The sequence below is a fragment of the Morus notabilis genome, unplaced genomic scaffold, assembly GCF_000414095.1.
Source record: "Morus notabilis unplaced genomic scaffold, ASM41409v2 Scaffold349, whole genome shotgun sequence".
Lineage (NCBI taxonomy): Eukaryota > Viridiplantae > Streptophyta > Magnoliopsida > Rosales > Moraceae > Morus > Morus notabilis.
Genome location: NW_010363521.1, coordinates 97,532 through 116,819, shown reverse-complemented (window position 1 = coordinate 116,819; position 19,288 = coordinate 97,532). Strand labels below are relative to the sequence as shown.

The following is a 19,288-nucleotide window of genomic DNA, read 5'->3' as shown; positions in this document are numbered from 1 at the left end:
AAGAAAAAAAAAATTGTTGATTTAATTGCATAAGTCAATGATTTAACATATTATTATAGCTCTTCAAAACACAAATTTTACTATCGAGTTAAGGAATTAAAGTAAACCACTGGCTTAATTATAACTTAACCAATGATTAATAATAATAATACGTAAACAAAATCAATAATAAATCAACCAAAACACAAAGAACGAAGAAAAACAAAAGCTCAAAATTTTCTACACAGAAATTCAAATGGAGGAAGCCGGGAAGGGAATGAAAATCAATAATACACGTACCAGCACCACGAAATGCAGAGGCTCGGATTATAAAAGGGCAAAAAAAAAATGAACAAAATGAAAAAGTCGCCTGTACAGTACAAAACTGGTGCTTCTGGGGCTGTGATATGATGAGAGAATATACAAATCCATCACGGTTCACAACCAGGCACCCCATCCAGGAAACATTTGACAGAGACGCTCAGGATCAATAGCATCTTGTATTAGTTGTTGCACCTGCAAGAAAAATTTCAGATTATTTTATTTGAGAAAATTAGGTGGATGGCCGATTTTGGCCACCCTTTTAAATTAATGGTTGAACTTTTTTTTACTTTTTATTTTTTATTTTTTTACAGTAATAATCATGGCCATTTCCCTAATTTTATAAAACTTTGGTTGTTTACTAAAAAGTAGCTAAAAAGGTCACTTTCACATATACCTTATTATTTATTCATTTGATGGATATGCCTATTTATTTTTTACTTGCGTCAAATATTGAAAAAGGAAAATAAATCTCTTTTTTTTTTTAAAAAAAAAAAAAAAAACAAAAGAAAAGAAAGGAATGGAGAAGCTAACAGTTCTGTCCTGTTTTACTGAGGGACAAACCTTCCAAAAGTCACCATCTCGTAAGAGGATTAAATAGCAACAATACCACAAGAAAAACACGCGCCAAAAGAGAAAAAAGAAACCAAAATTAAAGTGGGTTTTCATACATTTTATTCGACCACAACAAAGAATAATAGTATTCTAACAAGCCACAAGACAATGAAGGAGGAAAGTCACCTAGCCATGCACGCTTCGCATTTCACCTTCTTCATAGCCATCCAGTTTCTGTTTGACTCGCATTAGCACGCGTGCCGCGTCCTTGTTCCCTTCATAATCGTCTTGCGAGTCTTCCAAGCTTGTCTCGGGATCATCATCTGTTTCCTTGTAAAGGATAAAACTCATTTAGCATAGGCAATTGATGGTTGGTACATTCTATTGCATTATTGCCTAGCCAAATTCGACCGAATAGATCAGACAGATTTCTACACCACTCCACCTATCAATTTTCGTTTATGTTAATCTTGTGGGGAGGGGAACCACAGGGAAAAATTGTTTGTTAAAAACTTATCCGCTTGTATTTCCTTTTCTCTTGAAATATGATTGCATGATTTTAAGTAGTCGTTTTGTTGAAATTTCTTTGCCATGACTAATTTGTAAAATAGACACCTCGACGACCCCACCTTTCTCTACTTGGGGACGCACCATTGGCGTGATAGATTCAGATTACACGTGTATACTTGTAAATCTAGAGAAAACTTGACGAAAAAGAAAAACCTTTTGACGCTGCAAAGCCTTCAAAGGAGATAAAGCCCACTTGTACAACGGATCATGTATAAAAATTTACATAGGATTCCCATTAGATAAAAAAAAAAGAAACGGTCTTAATTTTTGTTTAAGTGTAATTCCATTGGGTAACATACTTCAACAATGGTGAGAAGTGCTTCCTTATTTGTCCTCATGACAGAGAGTGTTTCCTCGCAACATCTTCTGAAAACTCCTTCCACTCCGGTAACACCCATGCCATCAATGATATCTCTTGTAAGCCTGAACGGAACCTGAAAAAATTGGAGGATAAGATGACCAAGTGAGCCAAGTTAAACTGGAAAAGCCCAATGCTTAAAAGAATAAAAGCTATCAAAAAGGGAACAAAGAAATGATAAAATAAGTACAAACCCGCTCTGGTGTCTTGAGCATCAAGCCTTGTTCAAAGGCAACACCAAGATCTATGTGAACAACTTCTGCCGTGGCTTGATCAATTAAGATATTCATAGAATGCCGATCTCCAAGTCCAACAATATAACCAACCTGAATTTGAGAAAAAATTGCATCAGGATACTTTACACATGAAAACTATAGAGTCATCCTTTGATATATTGCATTGCCATTGAAAAGAGTGCTGTTTTGAGACGGCAGGATGTGAAATTAAGGTAAAAGTGCAACAGGGATTTGTTATGAAGAAGAAAAAAGGGGAAAAATAAAATAGATTTTGGCCCAAGACCACCTCATTTGAGCCGAACACTACGTTTGTTGGAGATGGCTTACTTTTATGAATAACGCTTTCTAGTAGTCTTTGTTTTGACAACCCTAACAGAACCATTAGCAAGCACCTTGAACAGAAAAACAAGATTACCTCTAGTTATACGCATCCATTTATTTTACCGCAACATATACATGCATTCTTTAGGATAATGCAGTCATACACAAGGAAACAACTTTAAACAAAAAATTACAGCATGTGCCAGATGATGGCTGTTAGATAGCAAAAGTCCCATATGAAATGATTATAAGACAAATAGTGGGTTTATTAAATCCTTGGGTTCCCTCCCCTTGCAAGCCGGTTTTGCAAGGGTGAGTTCCAACTAATGGGTTTTGTAAAAAGTGGTATCAGACCCAAGCCACCACGCCGCGGGTTCGAGTCAAAGCAGTTGCATTATAGACCAAATCAAGATGCATTGGTGAGGCCGTCAAAGCGTCGAATAATGATAGTCCAGTGAAGCTGCCGGTGAGGAAAGGGCTACCGCCGGGTCAGTGTAGATAATGTGGACTACCATTAATTTGGGCCCAGGCATGGTGGAATGTTACAAAACAACCATGTCAAGTATGGGATGGACGTAGTATGGGTTGCGGTTATGTAGCTGTTGCCTACAAATAGTGCAACCTAGGGAGGGCTGCTACCCAATAGAAGGCAGGATCCACGAAGCCACCTAGCTGGGAAGATGGGCTGCCGTGGATGGCGGTTGTGGAACATGGTGGAATGTTAAGATACCAAAAGTCCCACATGGAATGATTATAAGACAAATAGTGGGTTGCCATTTTTGCAAGGGTGAGTTCTACCTAATAGGTTTGTAACAATGGCCATGCATGCTTAAGTCTCACGTTAAAAGAAACATTCAAAACATTCTAGTCCAACGTCTCATAAATAATATAAAACACTGACCATTGAACTAGCTGCCACGTTTCGTGTGTATGCAAGCCTCTTTTCAACCCAGCCGGCTGGTTGTAAAAACCTCTCCAAGAAAAAGTGATGCATGACAGGCCTGTATAAGGTCCGTGTTATTTTATATTTCAAAGAATAGATTTTGGAAACTAGAATTTGCTACACTGAGAAGCAAGATAAACCTGAATTTCTCACAAACTTGATGAAAAGCCTTGCGCTTGTCTTTTGCCTGTCAAAACATAAAAGCAAATACCAGTTGGTCCTTCTCCAGATTAATACCAAATGTTTGGAGTGATTATATATACAGATGCAAAATAATCTAAATATCTCAACTTCTATACCATGTATAGATCTATACCAGGTCGATAAAGTATTGAAAGAACAAAGAATGTAAATATAAACATTGAAAATAAAGAAGGCATTATGGACTTTTACTACTCTTTTTAAGTTACTTTTAATTTAGAAAAGAAATGAATATGTAGATAATACATAAAAGGAACTACTATCACATTGTTATGAAGAAAAAATGTAAACGACACTTGCATTTGCCATATGTTCCCGGCATCTGAGAAATGACCAGTCCCCTGTTCCATATCGACCATGGGCACCTCCATTCCTCAGGCTGAAAATTGAGTAACATAAGAGAGTTGTATTATTCAAGCCTCTTCAAAACAAAGCTATAATATTGTGTATCTTACCTCCCTATAAGGTAATCGCTAAGAGGAAGAGTTCCATTGACCCATTCAAGAACACCAGCACTCGGAGATCCCACATAGTATATATTATGCCCACTAACTGCCTTATGTCCTGCATATTTGTGATCATAATGGTAATTATACTTGATGAATGAATGCTATGCTACAATTGACCTGTTAGCATAGGGGGCATTGAAAAACTTAAATCATTGTGGTGCCTTGTTGCAAGGAATAACCAAGAAGGAAAACAATTATGGACTGGAGCGTACCTTTGAACTTTTTAGCCGTTTAACAAGTGCTTCCGACTCCATTGTCAACAAACAATTAATTAATCCAGGTATCAGACCTATGAATACAACGTAATTTCAGGCAAAGTTCTGGAGTGATTACCTTGTGTTTCCTTAAACGTGTTGCCGCATGCCTTCACTGGAGGTGAGCCTTTCCTCATAAATCCTAAAAAGAGCATCTGCATAATGTGCGAGATGAAAATGAGCTTGACCCTGCCTTTCAATGGACTTCTTGTTCATAGTTCTCTCATTCTCAGCAAATGATACTGCAGGTTTTAAATACTTCTCAAGAATAGTTCTGGAGCTGAAGTTTCATCACATAGTATTCAAAAAACAGAAAACAGAAAAATATCAGCATTTTGTTGGCGGAGTTAAAAATAAAATAATTAATTATGCAAAAGTGATATATAACTTGCTAGATCTAGTTTCTGCCAGCCACTTCCCAACCAAGCGGTACGCATCTGAAGACTCTTCATTTGATTGATAATTTTGAGAAATGTATTTTGCAAGGCTGATAGCCATCTCATGTTGTCCTTGGCTACGCAAAAGCTTTGCCTCTCAAGCTGAGATTATGCAATTAACAACAATAACACATTTACTTAACAGAAGTGTTTCAGCAAGGAATAAAGAAAGTGATACACTTACAAGTGAAACACTTGCATTTTGAGATATCCTTCTCAAATAGTTTAAACACTATGCATACAACAAACTGATGTAATTTAAACATAAGACACACTGATGTAGTTTAAACATAAGAAAAACATCATATATGCCATAAAAGGTCCCCAATCTAATCTTACGTGTCAGTAAAAGTCTCATAATATATAACCATACCATGTAAAAATAAACTAAAACATTGCAAACATAAAACAAGGTAAATGTAAATCGACCTAAATATGGAAAGAGTATAAAGAATGGGATATAAAAAAAAAAAAAAAAAAAAGGTAATAGTATTTCCAGTGGATACCTAAGACACCTATGGAATCTAAGAAAGTGGTAATGCGAAATTCTAGAAAGCATTTATGAGATGTGAAATCTAAGAAAGGTGAACAAAGAACAGATCTTAGCATGTGAAAAAAAAATGCTATAAACTGTGCAACGTTTGAAATATAGCAAGGAAAAAGAAAAGTTTGACTCTAAATTACAGAACATACAACTCAGATGGGAGAAACTATGTTCTTTAGAAGATATGGAAAGAAACAGAGTATTTTTGTACCCTTCCAAGCCAATACAAGGATGAACCTTGTTCTCCTGATTCAACACTTAGGAGCTTATGCTCATGCAAGAAAGCAGCTGCTTGAGAAAATCTAGAGCCCTGTTAAATGAAGAGAATCATAAGCATAGGAAACCAGAAATTTGGAGCTAGATCAATTTTCCCATAAATAAAATGCTAAAATACCTTGCGAAGAGTTGATGCAGATTGCAAAAGATGTTGCATGGTAGAGTCTTTACAACTTAAGATTTGAAGTAGAACTCGCCTGAATGCTATAAATGGTTCTAACAAATTCATATGTAGGCGCGCTCATTTCAAGATAGTAGTCCAATCCCTATTCAGCCAAGACAACTAAGTGACGTTCAAAAACAGATGTTAGTCATCTAGATAAATATGTAATTTGTCTCTATACACATGTTAGGTGTTAACATGCAAGGAAATTTTGCTCCTAAGAGAAGAGTACGCAATGTCATATGTAAGTGGTTTGGCTTAGTCTTTTGTATTTCATGTAGAGAGTTAGCGGTTGTTATGTCCATTGCTCTAGTCCCATGAAGACTTAGTGACAACTGTGGACGTTCTTAATCAGGTTTTCTCATATTTTTGAACCAATTCCAGTAGTTCAAGCCCTCCTATGGTCATTATACTGGTTCTGCTTTACAAGCTCTTTTAATTTCCCATAACTGCTGTCCTACATATACTCATTATACTTGGGAAGTATTACTTTTCAGGATCTCTCACTGTCTCAACTTTATTGATTGGCTTGGTAGGGTAAGTCCTTCCACTGGCCAGTACTTCTCTTGTTAGGCTAGATAATATCCTTGGTGTAGTTCATAAGGCTTTTGGGCTAATAGCTTATGAGTCGGGTGAAGTAGGCGGTCAGCTTAATGGATTAAAATATAGGACACCGCTATTCATTTACAGGAACTGAGTTTCGAAAACTTCAATACCTGATCCACAGTCGGAATTACAGGTCCTGAAACGTCTTGTTGCTTGTTTGAATAGAATTTTATTCCCTCACATGGAGATGTCCTCCATCGTAGATCCCAAGCAATACCGAGATGATAAAGAATCTGCATGAGGTACAGCAGTACATTAAAAAGACCAAATACATAATTTTCTTAAATAAAATAATAAATAAGTTGAAGACTGGACACCTGTAATATACAGGAGCTATGAAGCTTTTTCCATCATTGAATTTCACAGTTTCAAAAGGTTCTCTAGTTCACTAATTTCAATTACAGTAATATACGAAACCTTGTAACCATAAGAAACAAGATCTTTCCTATTCCACTATGATAGTCGAAGAAGTATTTCCAGATTTATTGCCCCTGGTTATAGCTAGCCTAAACTTCCATTTATACAAACAGCAGCATGCAACTAAATTGAAAACTTAGAACATAGAATCTGTCGGGAAGAAAAAGAATATTAGGAACCTAACCATGTTCAGAAAGCATATAACCTCGTGAGTCAGAAATAATGCATTCTTAAAAAAAGTCTACATTGTAAACAAAAAGTGAATATATTAAGGTGCAATGCAAGCTAGCTATATTAAGTACCTGGAGTTTGATAATTGATGAGTAGATGTGTTCAGTGCTCTCTTCACTTGCATGAAAAACAGAGGACACAAGTTCCTAAATTTTGTCAAAGGCACAAGTAAACTTGTTCAAAATCCAACTTCCTATATTAAAGAAACAAAAAGGAGACGAAAAGCACCTGCTTTGATTCTCTCAGTTTTATATGAAATACATCAAAATCGCCTTCTTGCAACGCCCTCAAACAGCTAACTCAAAAAATAAAATTAAAATTAAAATTAAAAAAAAAAAAAGTACATTTCCCTTCAAATTAATTCATGAATAACCTACTGGTGTGCCCTTCCCTTCCATACGTCCTTGGATACATGAATAGGATGATCATAAACAACAATAACACTAATGTAGGTAAATCAAGTGTAATAAATCATACTTCGAACATGGTTCTGTCATCTAGTTACCTCTAACATTAATTATTGATTTTGATGATAAAACAAGATAAATCTTAGTTAATGTTTTTCATGATAAAACCTAATAAACATTAATTATTGATTTACATGATTAAACATAATAAACCACTAATTTTGATGCTAAATGACTTGTGATGATGTTAGTAACTACCAAGATTTGATACAGAGTCTTTTTTCTATAAGAAAATCCTTTCATTGATATTTAAATCAATACAAGGAAAAGGATGAGGTTTCCTCAAAACAAACAAACAGGGCAGAGGCACTCAAGAAAGAGCACTGCCAACGTTGAGTAAAAAACAAAAAAAGACATTATCTACCTATTGCATCCATCCAATTTAGCATTATCAGCGAGAAAGGAAATTTCTAATAGATGGTCTACTAAAAGTATTTATTTGAATGTTCCTTCCTAATACAAAAATTGTATTGACTCTATTGAAATACTTAAAGAGGGCTTGGATATTTATACAATTTGAAAGGAGAAAAATCTATCGTTTACACAGAAAATAAAGGACCCAAAAAGAAGAATGAGAAGCCATAAAAAAAAAAAAAACAAAAGTTACATCTCGTGCATCAACATTTTAGTTGCATAAAAGGTGAGCATTTCCTATCCAAATAGTTTTATCTCTGAAAGTCCTATCTATATCCATGTAAAGTAGAAAAAAGAAACAGAAAAAAGAAAATAAGGCTACAGTTTATACTCGACAAGAGATAAAAATCCAAACTCTCAACCATTTTACCTGTGCAGATTTTCATTGTAATGACCACTTCTAGTTTGCAGACTTTGAGTATTATTTCCCATGTAAAGTAGGGAAAAATCCCAGTTTCCTGCTCACCAAGCAGCCTCGTACTGTAAATGGTTGACAAACAAAATCAAGACTCGTAAGTAAAGCCTTTCGAAAAAATACACGAAATTTCAAGAAAATAAAATACATTTAGTTGAGATTTCTCATAAACTCCATATCATGCTGAATATGAACCTTCCTTGAAGTCAGACCTTGGCAATACAAATCCAGCACGTGCATACAACCAATTTGTTGCAAGGATCTAATAAGACCTTTAAAAGGTTTCCTCATTTGATCTTGTTGGGCGGAAATTGCTAAATTGTCTGTTGGCCGAGTCCGTTCCAGTAATGAATTTTGGGAACTATAATCCCTCTGGACCAAGGAAGCTGAACGTACTTGCAAGTCATAAGATTCAAGAGCCTTGGCCCAGTTTCCCTCGTGCTCACAAGTAATTATTTGAGAGGTCAGCTAACAATTCCATCACCACAAAACAAACAACCAAAAAAGGTCACAACTGTGAGAACAAAACCAATGTTATCAATATGAAATGAATTAAGAACGAATTAAACATAGCTTACAACAAAACCAATTAGCGGAGGTAAGGAAATAGGGGGATGAGTTTTTTACAATTGAGAACGAATTAAGAGCGCCTTACATACCTTGTAAGACTGGATGATCCCATATAAGCTGTCAGGTTCATTGATATGCGTTACCGCTGAGATAAGAATTTCAATATGATGTGGCAACTGGAGCAACAAGACAGTAAACAGAATTTAGACATACAATCTTAAACCCGAGAAGACGTGCCAAAAGTTAACATATATGTATGTTTGCGTACAACATGCACGCACATAAAGAACCGCATTTAAGCAGCAATGAAGCATATATGAAGTATGTAAATAATTAACAAAAAAAACTTTAAAAAAAATCCCTAAGCCGCCAGTCTATTTTCTTCTAAACAACTTGGACATTAAAATTTCTGCTTTACGTCCCAAAAAGCATATCACTTTAGTATATCCTGTATGTCCAACTAACCATTTCAATGTCAGAGAAATCTGGGCTCCCCAGTGTGAGACTTTTGAAATGCTCTTCACACCAATGCTCCACGTAAATCACGGCAGTAAAGTATGATCCACAAGTCTATACACACGTTGATGAAATGATCTTATGCCTATATGCCACCAAAAGTACAGAAAGAAAATATAAGTAAAGCAGTGACGCTTATGAACTCACAACTGCTGACTTGGCAACAACGAGATAGTCAATGGTAAGCCAATACACCTGGGAACATTATACTTGTCAGCAATGAAAGGAAAAGGTGACCCAGTGTTATGCATTTATTTCACAAATGCCTCAAGCATGATGCGAGGACAAATATTATGTGTATTATGCCAATCTTTCTTGTAGTAGCCAATTTCAAAAAGGACGAGCAAAAGCACGGGCAAAGTTCCAAAACTCAAGTTCTCCGAACACATTTGCATGGAAATTTGCCTTGTTCTTCGCATTGCCTTCAGTGTAGCTGCTGATTCTCTAGCCTTTCCAGAGGATGAACGCGATTTAGAGCCATAACTAAAAGGCTTGGCAAATACCAAGGAAAAATTTGCATTAGCCAGAAGTGGATGAGAAACCTTAAAAGCCTCAAAGCAACGCAAATCTATTTGAAAATAATAATAATAATAATAATAATAATAATAATAATAATAACAAAATAATAATAATAATAATAATAATAGTAATAATAGTAATAATAAAAAGCTATAGACCATAACTATGTGCATAATTTGATGTGATATACCTTAGAAATTTCTTGTTTCGATGGTACAGAAGATCTTTCCTTGAAAAAACACAACCGAAGTTCATTAAGGGCATTCAAGAAGACTTGAATTGATTTGATTAATCTATTAGACTCTGCAAAAATATGTTCTTGCACCTGCATATTAACCAATCATATAAAAAAAAATTATTCTTTCCTTCAAACAACAAAGCACGAGATGTAGAGTTCACAGAGCCATAAAGTTCCGCAACACAGTAATCATACATTTCATCCAATAAAGAGTAGGGCATCTAACATGCAGTCAAAATTAAAAGCTCTAAAAAACAAGTAATAGGGAGAGAAAAAAAGGTCAGTCTACTATCAAACATAATAGAGAAAATCATCAGATTAAGTGCATCCACACTCAATTCCCAAACCATTAATATCTCTTCACAATGTAGTAAAAAACATCAATTAATTGCTTTGTCTGGTTGTCTAGGTAGATTCAATTCCCAAACCATTCTCTTATCCATATAATGGAATCCATCAACAAAATGCTCGTCTGTTTGTATAGGTTCCATGACCACTTGACAGTAATTCTGATTCATCCAATTCAATCCTTTCTCAAGATGATATCTTTCCGAGTTCCTGCCAAGTTTAGAATGAAAATGATCTGAAGTTTGAACACAAGTCGGTAAAACCTTAACAAATATGTCTATTAATATTAAATGAATGGCAAACAAAAGAAGGGGAAAAAGGCAAATGAAAAGAATAAATAAAAAAGTAGAAATACAATTGCTCACAAAACAACCTTTGAGGAGATCAAAAGTTGAAGATTAATATCTATATTCCCCCTCCCAGCCAGATTGACGAAAATACTTGGCCATAGAAGCTCTGCAACTTCAGCTTTCGAAAAAGCAACCTCCTGGCATAACCTGAAAGCAGTACGTCAATCTAATAAATTTGTTTGATTAAATGCAAAAACAAAAACAAAAAAACAAAAAAACAAAACCCTCAATAGACAAATAATTTATAAAAGAAAAAAAAATACCTTAGAATTACATCATTACAATAGCCACATAGCACGTAGGCAAGCGGACAAATCCATGTCTCAAAATTTTTACCATGTGTCTCCCATAGGGTTGAATCGTCCAATGACATTGCTTCGGCAGATGGAAATTTATGGAATCATTGCATGTAGAACGGACAAAGCATACAACAAGAAAGAGACCAGAAAAGACAGACAGAGACGGGCAAATATCTATGTGTTCTATTCAAACACCAGTAATCGAAATGTTGTGAAGAGGAAGTAAACAGGGGGAGGGAAAATTTCATTAACCTATGTTGGTGGTATATATTAGCTAGTTGTATTTATGTTCTCGTGAAAATGGAAGTTCAAAGAACAGAAAGTAACAGAAAAATGGGATAGCATATTTCTGAAAGTTAGCAAGAAGAGTAAGTAGAGAAGGCTACTTATGAGTGATCACTCAAAGAGCCCCTAAAATGTATTCATCCTTTTATCCTTGTTATATTGCGACCTTTACTTTAATCGTTACAGTTAGAATCATCACCTTAAGCAAGAATAGTAAGTTTTGAAAACGTAGCACCAATCTACCTTTATATTTCCTTTCGAGATCTGAATGGAATTTTTCTACTAGCTCAAGATTAATACCCTTCGAGTGGACCTGCAAAGTGAGAAATACTTCACATGAATTTTAAGCAGTCAAATTAATTTCACCATGAGATTACTCTAAAGCAAAATGTTAAATTCAAGTACAAAAAATTGGGACAGATAAGTCAATATTCTGAATTGAAAACTTAAAATGTCTAGCAGAGAAGATGCATAATAATCACCTCAACAAGAGATCTCTTGTACGAAACAAATGACTGCAGAGCTTTTTGACCCCTTTCGGTAGAAAGAATTGCCTGATTAAGAAAAGCAAAAATCACAAATTTAAAAGTGTCACAAGCACATATAAGATATCCTTTAATACTTAAATACATACATAATCCTGGCCATTTTTGTTTCTTTTCGGCTTGAGGATACCTTGTCCTCTGCCTTTGTTATTGATTTTTATCAATAAAGTTTTTATTATCAAAAACAAAACAAAAAAACCACCTAAATGAAATACAAGTCCCGGACAAGACCGATAAGGTTAGCTACATAAATGTTCAAACTACTACAGAGGTTTTTAAAGTACCTCACACATTACGCTCTGTAAAATAATGTTAAAAGTCATTATTTTATTAAGTACATATGTTGCTCCAGTATTTATCAATATGTATATACACATATTTAAAAGAACTAGCTTGAGGGACGTGCCCTTTTTCTACCTTAACTTTTTTATTAATAAAAATAGAGAGAAAAGTAGTAATTGATATTGATATTAATATTAATATTAAACCTTAATTGATTATGAATTTAGGTTTAAAGATGAATATTAAAGTACAATTAGTAATAGTATTAACTTATTATTACCAATCAATTAAAAGAAATGTACTTTTCATATATTAACATAACATATATTACTCTTAAAGTCCAATTAGTATTGACATATTATTATCAATAAATAAAAATTCATTCACAAATGTACTTTTAATATGTTAACATAATATATTACTCATAGCACTAATATCACAAGTGAAATAATAATATTATTATAATTCAAAAAGCTAAACAAACAAGTTAAAAAAAGAAAAGGAAATGAAATGAAGCGAAACAAACAAACAAACAAACAAAGTTAAAGTGTGAGGTGTGATATGAGGCGTGAGAAAATGCATTAGCCATGTGTATAAATCTTGACCATTGCATTTCAAGTTAAAAATAAATAGATGATGTGGACTATTGGATTACTTGGTTGAAGTACAAAAACTTGCAACTCCATCTTCCCTTCTATATATAATTATAGACATGCAAGATTGTATATCATCATTGGTATGACTTGTTATGAGTTGTATAATCCGTAAGAAACATTTGAGTATGTAGCTTGTTACAATTATTCATATTGGAAAATCACTAATTGATTTTGGTGTAAAATCATAGATTGATATTTGGTTATTCATTAGTTGACATGGTTCGTCACTGACGAATATCAGCTAATCAATGATTGACCAAGTCAATTGGTGATTGACACCAAGTAAATCAGTAATTTACCTGTTAGAAAATCAACATTTCTATTTTTAAATTTACAAAACTAGGGTGGTCATTTACTAAAGCCGTGCTTTAAAAAGTGTAATTTTGGCACATATTCCAAAGAGAAAAAGGCAACACAATTACAGAGTTGGGTCTGTGGAAAATCCAAACAACACCAAAAACTCACCCGAAGAGCTTGAGATGCCATATCTACAATTTTAACAGAATCGTCCATCAGGTACTTCATCAAAAGTTTTAAAAGAGCAATCAGGAGACCTTCAGATATTCCAGTATCCATTTGACAACTCACTTCTAGGGTCAAGTCACGATTATTAGTTCTACAGGCATCAAGGCTCCCGTAGCTTCCAGGAAGATGGAAGACAACAGAATATGGGTCACCGATACCAACCTGAATTCAAAAGTAAGCAGATTTACTTAGAAAAATGTGGAGAAAAATGCTTGAGAACCTAATAGATTTGACAAAGTAAAGCCAAAAACAACAAAATTAATTTTTTTTTAAGAAAAAAGAGTTGCTGACAGTACCCTCAAAATAAAAGCAGACACCAATGCTCCAGCAGTATTTCCATCATTTGAGCCACACATGCGTACTAATGTCCAGATAGCGTTTACAATTTCATTGTCAAAATTCCAACCGCATCCATTAATGAGATCATCTTTGTCCTTTTCAATCCGAAAATTTTCCTCTAACAGTAACTTTTTGTGCAGAGCTTGAAGACTACAAGAATATACCAGGCATATAATCCATTTTATAAATCAGCAACGTATGAAGTCTTCCAGTAAACAATCAATTTCATTCTTAACTGAGCTTGGATTAGTTTCCTACAGCCTCAAGTTTGACAACGACCAAAGGAAGAGATTAAAAAAAAAAGGACAAATTACCTTGATAAAAGATCTTGGTGGAACGTAGCAAGCTCTCCTCACCAACTATATTAGGGACACGATAAAAAGGAAAATTAACATGAGATAAGTTTTATTTATTTATTTGCTAAAAGAGAAGTATTAAAATAATTCCTGAATTACACAACTAACATGTGAAAATACATAAGTTCAAAATCGTATACCTTCAACATCAGTAAAAGTGTGTCTCGTTCACTCTCAGATATCTGTGCAAGTTGCAAAATTGAATTTTGAAGCACATCAGCTCCCTTATGCCCATCAGATGTATTGCTGCAGTGCAACTCAATACAAATTGAAAAGATCTGCACAAAGTGATCTTTGACCAGAATTGACAAAGGTTGGCCAGCAATCTGAAACAAAAAGATGACATTAGATAAAGAAACCAATTGTAAAGCAGAAAATTAGAAATACAATGAACATCATAGCCAAATAAACAACTCAGCACGCAATCTTAGTAAATACCTAGAGCTCGCACATAATTATTCTACCTTCCAGATTTACCTTTCAAAACCTTTTACAATCACATGCAGTCTTAATCCCAACAGAAAACCCAGGCCAACACAATGAACATCATAGCCAAAAAAACAACTCAGCATGCAATCTTAGTAAATACCTAGAGCTCGCACATAATTATTCTACCATCCAGATTTACCTTTCAAAACCTTTTACAATCACATGTAATAAGAGTTCTAAATCCCAACAGAAAAGCTAGGCCAACAACAATATGCATGGAGAGAAAGATTGATCTAATAAATTCACCTCCCAGCTGACCCTACCTTAGAGACCCAACTGAGGTTAGAACTGTCACCATGCAGAACCAAAGTTGGAAGAAGCCAATTGCAACAGTACAGCATGAAATAGCTTGGTTCACTATCTGCTACAAAGAGTTGTCTTATCTGTAATGAGAAAATGAAACTAGTATGAATATATACATACAACTCAAACAAGAGGATCAGCAGCATACAACAGACATATATATATATATATATATTAATATATATATATATATACGCGCGTACATACATAAATAAATACATATGTACTTACGTATGTACATATGTTGTGTTCTATAAGAAACAAAGATAGAGAAAGAAAAATAATATAACACAAAACAGGACCAGTAATCCTCCGGGAAAACAAAAGAAAAGAAAAGAAAATAGGAAACTGGAAATCCTTGCTGGTAGTAAACATAACACATTTTCAGACATATTCTTGTGAAAAACATGAGCACTGTACCTCAACGACTGCAGCTAAGCTTACACCACAAGCAACCCAACAAAAGAGAATAGATGCTACGAGTTCTTCCAAGTACTGCAAAAAGAAAAATAATAATAATAATAATAATAATAAAATAAAAAATAAATTGACATTCAACCTGTATATATCTTCTTCCCAGTCAAGACAAAAAATACAACAGTTAAATGAAATCTATAGTTCAAATATTCCTTGGCATTAGTAGGTATTAGTAAAAATTATTTCACAAGATCACAAATATTAGCAGCCACTTCTAAGACTAAGATGAAAACCATGTGTCAACAGCAGGAAGGAGAGAATTATTCTATATCACCTTAAACCTAGTTGTATACTGAAGCTTTCTCGAAAGATTATCAAGCACCACAAAAACCAATTCCCTGAAAGAAAACATAAATAAATAAGAAAGAAAGGGATAGACAATTACCAAAACATAACATGTCAAATCAATTCTGCAGAACAGAGAGAAATGTGCACCTCTGAGACGGATCAATGAAAGAAATTACACACATCATAAATACAGCCTGCATCTCATGAATAGAAACCCGTATGATTGTAATGCTCCTTTATAATGTAGGTAACACAAGCCAATTAAAATAACTTGAAATTAGAAAAGAACAGTAAGAGGTTTGAATAAATTAGAAACTGATCTTTTTGAACTCAAAAATGACTGAAACCACTGTTTAGGTAGTTTTTTACGTTGGGTGGGGGAATTTGAACTCCGCACCTTTTGGTGGAGTGTGTACAGTCACAGCAAGGCTATGTCTGCAACCACAGGTTTTAAGTATTTTTTAATAACTGCTAGCTGTTTATGCATCTAACCATTAAGGATGAGGAAACAAAGAAAGGAGAACCAGATTCCAGCAAAAGAAACAAACACGCAATACAGAACCAAAATATATTTGTTATTCCATTAGCCTGACCACCTAATTACTGTGCAAAAGTTTCCTTCACATTCTCCAATCTCCATTGTGTGGTCCTCGAATTCTTTCTTTTAGCAGACTCAGCATCCTTCTTTTCCTTGTACGTAATGTTTTATCCAAACACACTGAAAAAAGCAACATAAATATACCTGTTGTGCTATTTTCTCACTGTACAATGCAAGGTGCATCAGAGTAACAATAATCGTTTCCATCGTGGGGCAAGGCTGAGGACCAGAAGCTAAGACCTCACTAGCAGTGACAATTTTGCCTTTTAAGGAAACAACCAATGTAACGCCAAAGTTGGAACTAACGACTCAGCCAGGTAAAAAGGAGATGTCAGAATGAGAAATATATGCTGTTGACATTTTAAATACGAACATCATATACCAAACATACATCCATGTTCAACGTGCAACAATTTAGAAAGTGAAAAAATGAGTCGCATCTATGCAATTATGGAGCAAGAACAATGCTCTAAGAGTTAAGGGTGTTTTTTCCCCTTAAAAAAATAAAAAATAAAAAATAAAAGACCACAGTTGAAAGTGACAATTTATTTCCATGTCTGCCTCTGCCATTTGTTTTAGTCAACTTAAAAAACAAGCAAATGATGTTCTCAAATATGATTTGACTTATACTTCTGCATTACATCCTTTATTTATAAGAAATCACCTCATGTGATTTTAAATTCGGATGACAGGTTTAAAGTTTTAATTCAGAATATCAAATCAAAGTTAATAAAAAAAATCAAATGTCTTGTATAGAACATTATCTGTCAATATGAAGAAGGATTATTAAAAAGGAAGAAGAACTCCCCATAGGAGGAGGAAAGAACTACTCGGGGGACAAAAGAAAAGAAAGGCTGTCAGCCAAACAGAATTGCACCTCGCAACCAAATCTTAATCATCAAGATCACCGTTTTTCCTCTTCCTTTTTTTTCCCTCTCAAAATGCACAAAAGTAGATTTCAGACACAATCATAAAAGATCTGATGAGCTACATGATTAAACTCAAAACATAAGACGTACTCTGCTTCCAATAACTTCAAACAAAAGCAAAATTAATCAAGCAACTTACAATGGTATGCCTCCACACAAAAAAAAAAAAATGTTACAATCACAAGTTTGAGGGTTCCAAGAGAAAAAATCACACAAGTTTGAGTCGGTTTATGTGACTTGTACCATGATAAAAATTAGAAAAGATACAAAAAGAAATAAACAGCAGACAAAATTATAGGGAAGAAAACTAAAAGATACAAAAACAAAAACAAAAAACAAAAAAAAACAAAAAAAAAAAAGAGTAAAACCCACCAGATATCTTCGAATATCTCCTCATGTCCTTCCCGCGTTTGGAAAAGAACACCGATGTGTCTAGCCAAGACTACCTCACACGATAATCAGTATCTTGGAGCATCAACAGCAATCTTTCAATCATTGTCTGTAAATAGTTGCATCACAGCAACCATACAAACCAAGGATTAAAACTATAGGGGTGTTTGGTTCATATACTCAAACCCATAATTCTGCTACAGTGTAAAGCTCTCACAAAAAATTTGAATTTCAAACGTCACAATTAAGAATTATGGGTCTGAGTATACCTCCCAAACGGGCCCTATAAGATCATAAATTCGTCATTATGATTATAAAAAATAATCAAACAGAAAAGAAATACTGTATACACCCTCAACCAAGAAATCAGACATGAAACCATCATAAGAGGTACGAATTAGTCGACCAAGAGAAGTAGAAAAGCCATCAACTTCAGAATCAGGATGGACAGTGATGGCTTAATTTGGTATCCCGCTCGCACCTTTCAGCTAATTGGTTGGAGAGACCTTTTGAATGAATGAAAATAAGGAACTTACTGTTGGTTGTTGTGGGGATAAATTGCCAGGTCCGGGTGGTTTCATTGTGGACTTCTTCCAAAACTATAAGGATGTTTTGAAATCTGATTACTTGAAGGAAATAACTAGAGTTCTGTGTTGTCGGTATCAGCTCTCAAGGAGCTTTAAGAACTATCCCACTTTTTAGATACATCAAGCGAAGTCAGTGTACTAAAATGATTTCATTTAGCGGTAAGCTCTCAAACAGCAATACATGACACAATGTGGAACAAAAACTAATGACTCACAGCTAACAAGACTAACAGTGTACGGCGCGCCCTATTGATTAGTAAGGCTGCTAATAAGAAGGCCTTATTACCCCTTCAGCAAGCAACAACCTTCAAGCCCCTATTAGTAAACACGCTAGGAAGCGCGCCAACACCTTTAAGGCTCCTTCGGACAAGTAGGCATGACAGCTCTATCAGCTCAGGCAACTAAGGGTGGGTTTGGTATTGATTTTAGGAGAGAAAAAGCACTTTTTCACACATCTAAAATCTAAAAAGTTGTTGGTAAAACATATTGTTAAATAATTTTATTCTAATATGAAGTTAAAATCAAAATCAGCCTTAAGGCTGATTCTGATGTTAGATTATGCGGGAATTTATTTTGTGGTTTTAATGAAATTTTCTATTTTCAATTTTACCCTCAATGAAAGTTAAAATTTACCACATCAAACTTCATTTTCATTATCTCCCCCGACTCTCCTCCGCTCACCTCCTCCAGAATCACTCTCGTCCCCTGCAAAAAAAAATTCTTGTGCGTTCTATCCTCTCCCCTCTTCTCCGTTTGAGGTTTGGTCTCTCTCTCCGTTCGCCAGTCGGAGCTCGGTTGGTTTCTCCTCCGCGTGATTTTCCGTTTGCATATCGCCCATCTCCTCCGACGACGACTGCCCGTCTATCATCATCAAATCAAGAGGTAAGCCTCTCTAACTGTGCGAAATTTTTTGGTTTGAACATTTGGATTTCGTTTTGATTTTTATTCCGCCTGTATTTTGGGTTTTAGGGTTTTGATTTTTTGCAATCAAAGAAAACGATCGGGTCTGATTTTAGATTGGGTTTTAGTGTGATTTCTCCTCCGATTTTTAGATTGGGTCTGATTTGTGCGGAAATGGGTTTACGGTTTTGATTTTCTATAAATTTGGACATTGTTGAATCATCATCAACGGGAATTGAAATTTTGTACATTGTTGCCGGTTTTGAGTTCCTCTGTGTGCTC

The 19,288-nt window shown here is 34.7% G+C and overlaps 2 protein-coding genes and 1 pseudogene across 2 annotated transcripts; all 3 read right to left on the bottom strand.

The window, feature by feature from the left end:
- Nucleotides 1-252: 252 nt before the first annotated feature.
- On the bottom strand, nt 253-9,507 carry LOC21391245 (annotated as a pseudogene).
- LOC112092776 (serine/threonine-protein kinase ATM-like) lies at nt 9,307-13,706 on the bottom strand. The gene is made up of 9 exons (XM_024169735.1): nt 13,647-13,706; nt 13,291-13,512; nt 11,825-11,896; nt 11,586-11,655; nt 11,022-11,133; nt 10,782-10,905; nt 10,013-10,147; nt 9,499-9,794; nt 9,307-9,388 (listed from the first exon to the last, which is right to left on the bottom strand). The coding sequence occupies exons 1-8, from the start codon at nt 13,704-13,706 to the stop codon at nt 9,555-9,557; spliced, it is 1,035 nt and encodes a 344-aa protein (XP_024025503.1). The 3' UTR covers nt 9,307-9,388; nt 9,499-9,554.
- A 55-nt stretch (nt 13,707-13,761) lies between these two features.
- Nucleotides 13,762-15,802, bottom strand: LOC112092775 (serine/threonine-protein kinase ATM-like). The gene is made up of 7 exons (XM_024169734.1): nt 15,750-15,802; nt 15,589-15,652; nt 15,258-15,332; nt 14,798-14,917; nt 14,186-14,371; nt 14,004-14,048; nt 13,762-13,839 (listed from the first exon to the last, which is right to left on the bottom strand). Exons 1-7 carry the CDS (start codon nt 15,800-15,802, stop codon nt 13,789-13,791), a joined length of 594 nt encoding a protein of 197 aa, XP_024025502.1. The 3' UTR covers nt 13,762-13,788.
- Nucleotides 15,803-19,288: the final 3,486 nt, after the last annotated feature.

What these genes read in the sequence shown, in the direction of transcription:
- LOC112092776 (XM_024169735.1), bottom strand. Translation starts at nt 13,706, where the DNA reads ATGTGTGGCTCAAATGATGGAAATACTGCTGGAGCATTGGTGTCTGCT. An exon ending in TGGCATCTCAAGCTCTTCGG is followed by an intron (nt 11,897 to 13,290) that starts GTGAGTTTTTGG and finishes TTTCTTAATCAG; the next exon opens with GCAATTCTTTCTACCGAAAG. An exon ending in TGTAATGATGTAATTCTAAG is followed by an intron (nt 10,906 to 11,021) that starts GTATTTTTTTTT and finishes TACTGCTTTCAG; the next exon opens with GTTATGCCAGGAGGTTGCTT.
- LOC112092775 (XM_024169734.1), bottom strand. Translation starts at nt 15,802, where the DNA reads ATGCAGGCTGTATTTATGATGTGTGTAATTTCTTTCATTGATCCGTCT. An exon ending in GCTTAGCTGCAGTCGTTGAG is followed by an intron (nt 14,918 to 15,257) that starts GTACAGTGCTCA and finishes TTCTCATTACAG; the next exon opens with ATAAGACAACTCTTTGTAGC. An exon ending in CACTTTTACTGATGTTGAAG is followed by an intron (nt 14,049 to 14,185) that starts GTATACGATTTT and finishes TCCCTAATATAG; the next exon opens with TTGGTGAGGAGAGCTTGCTA.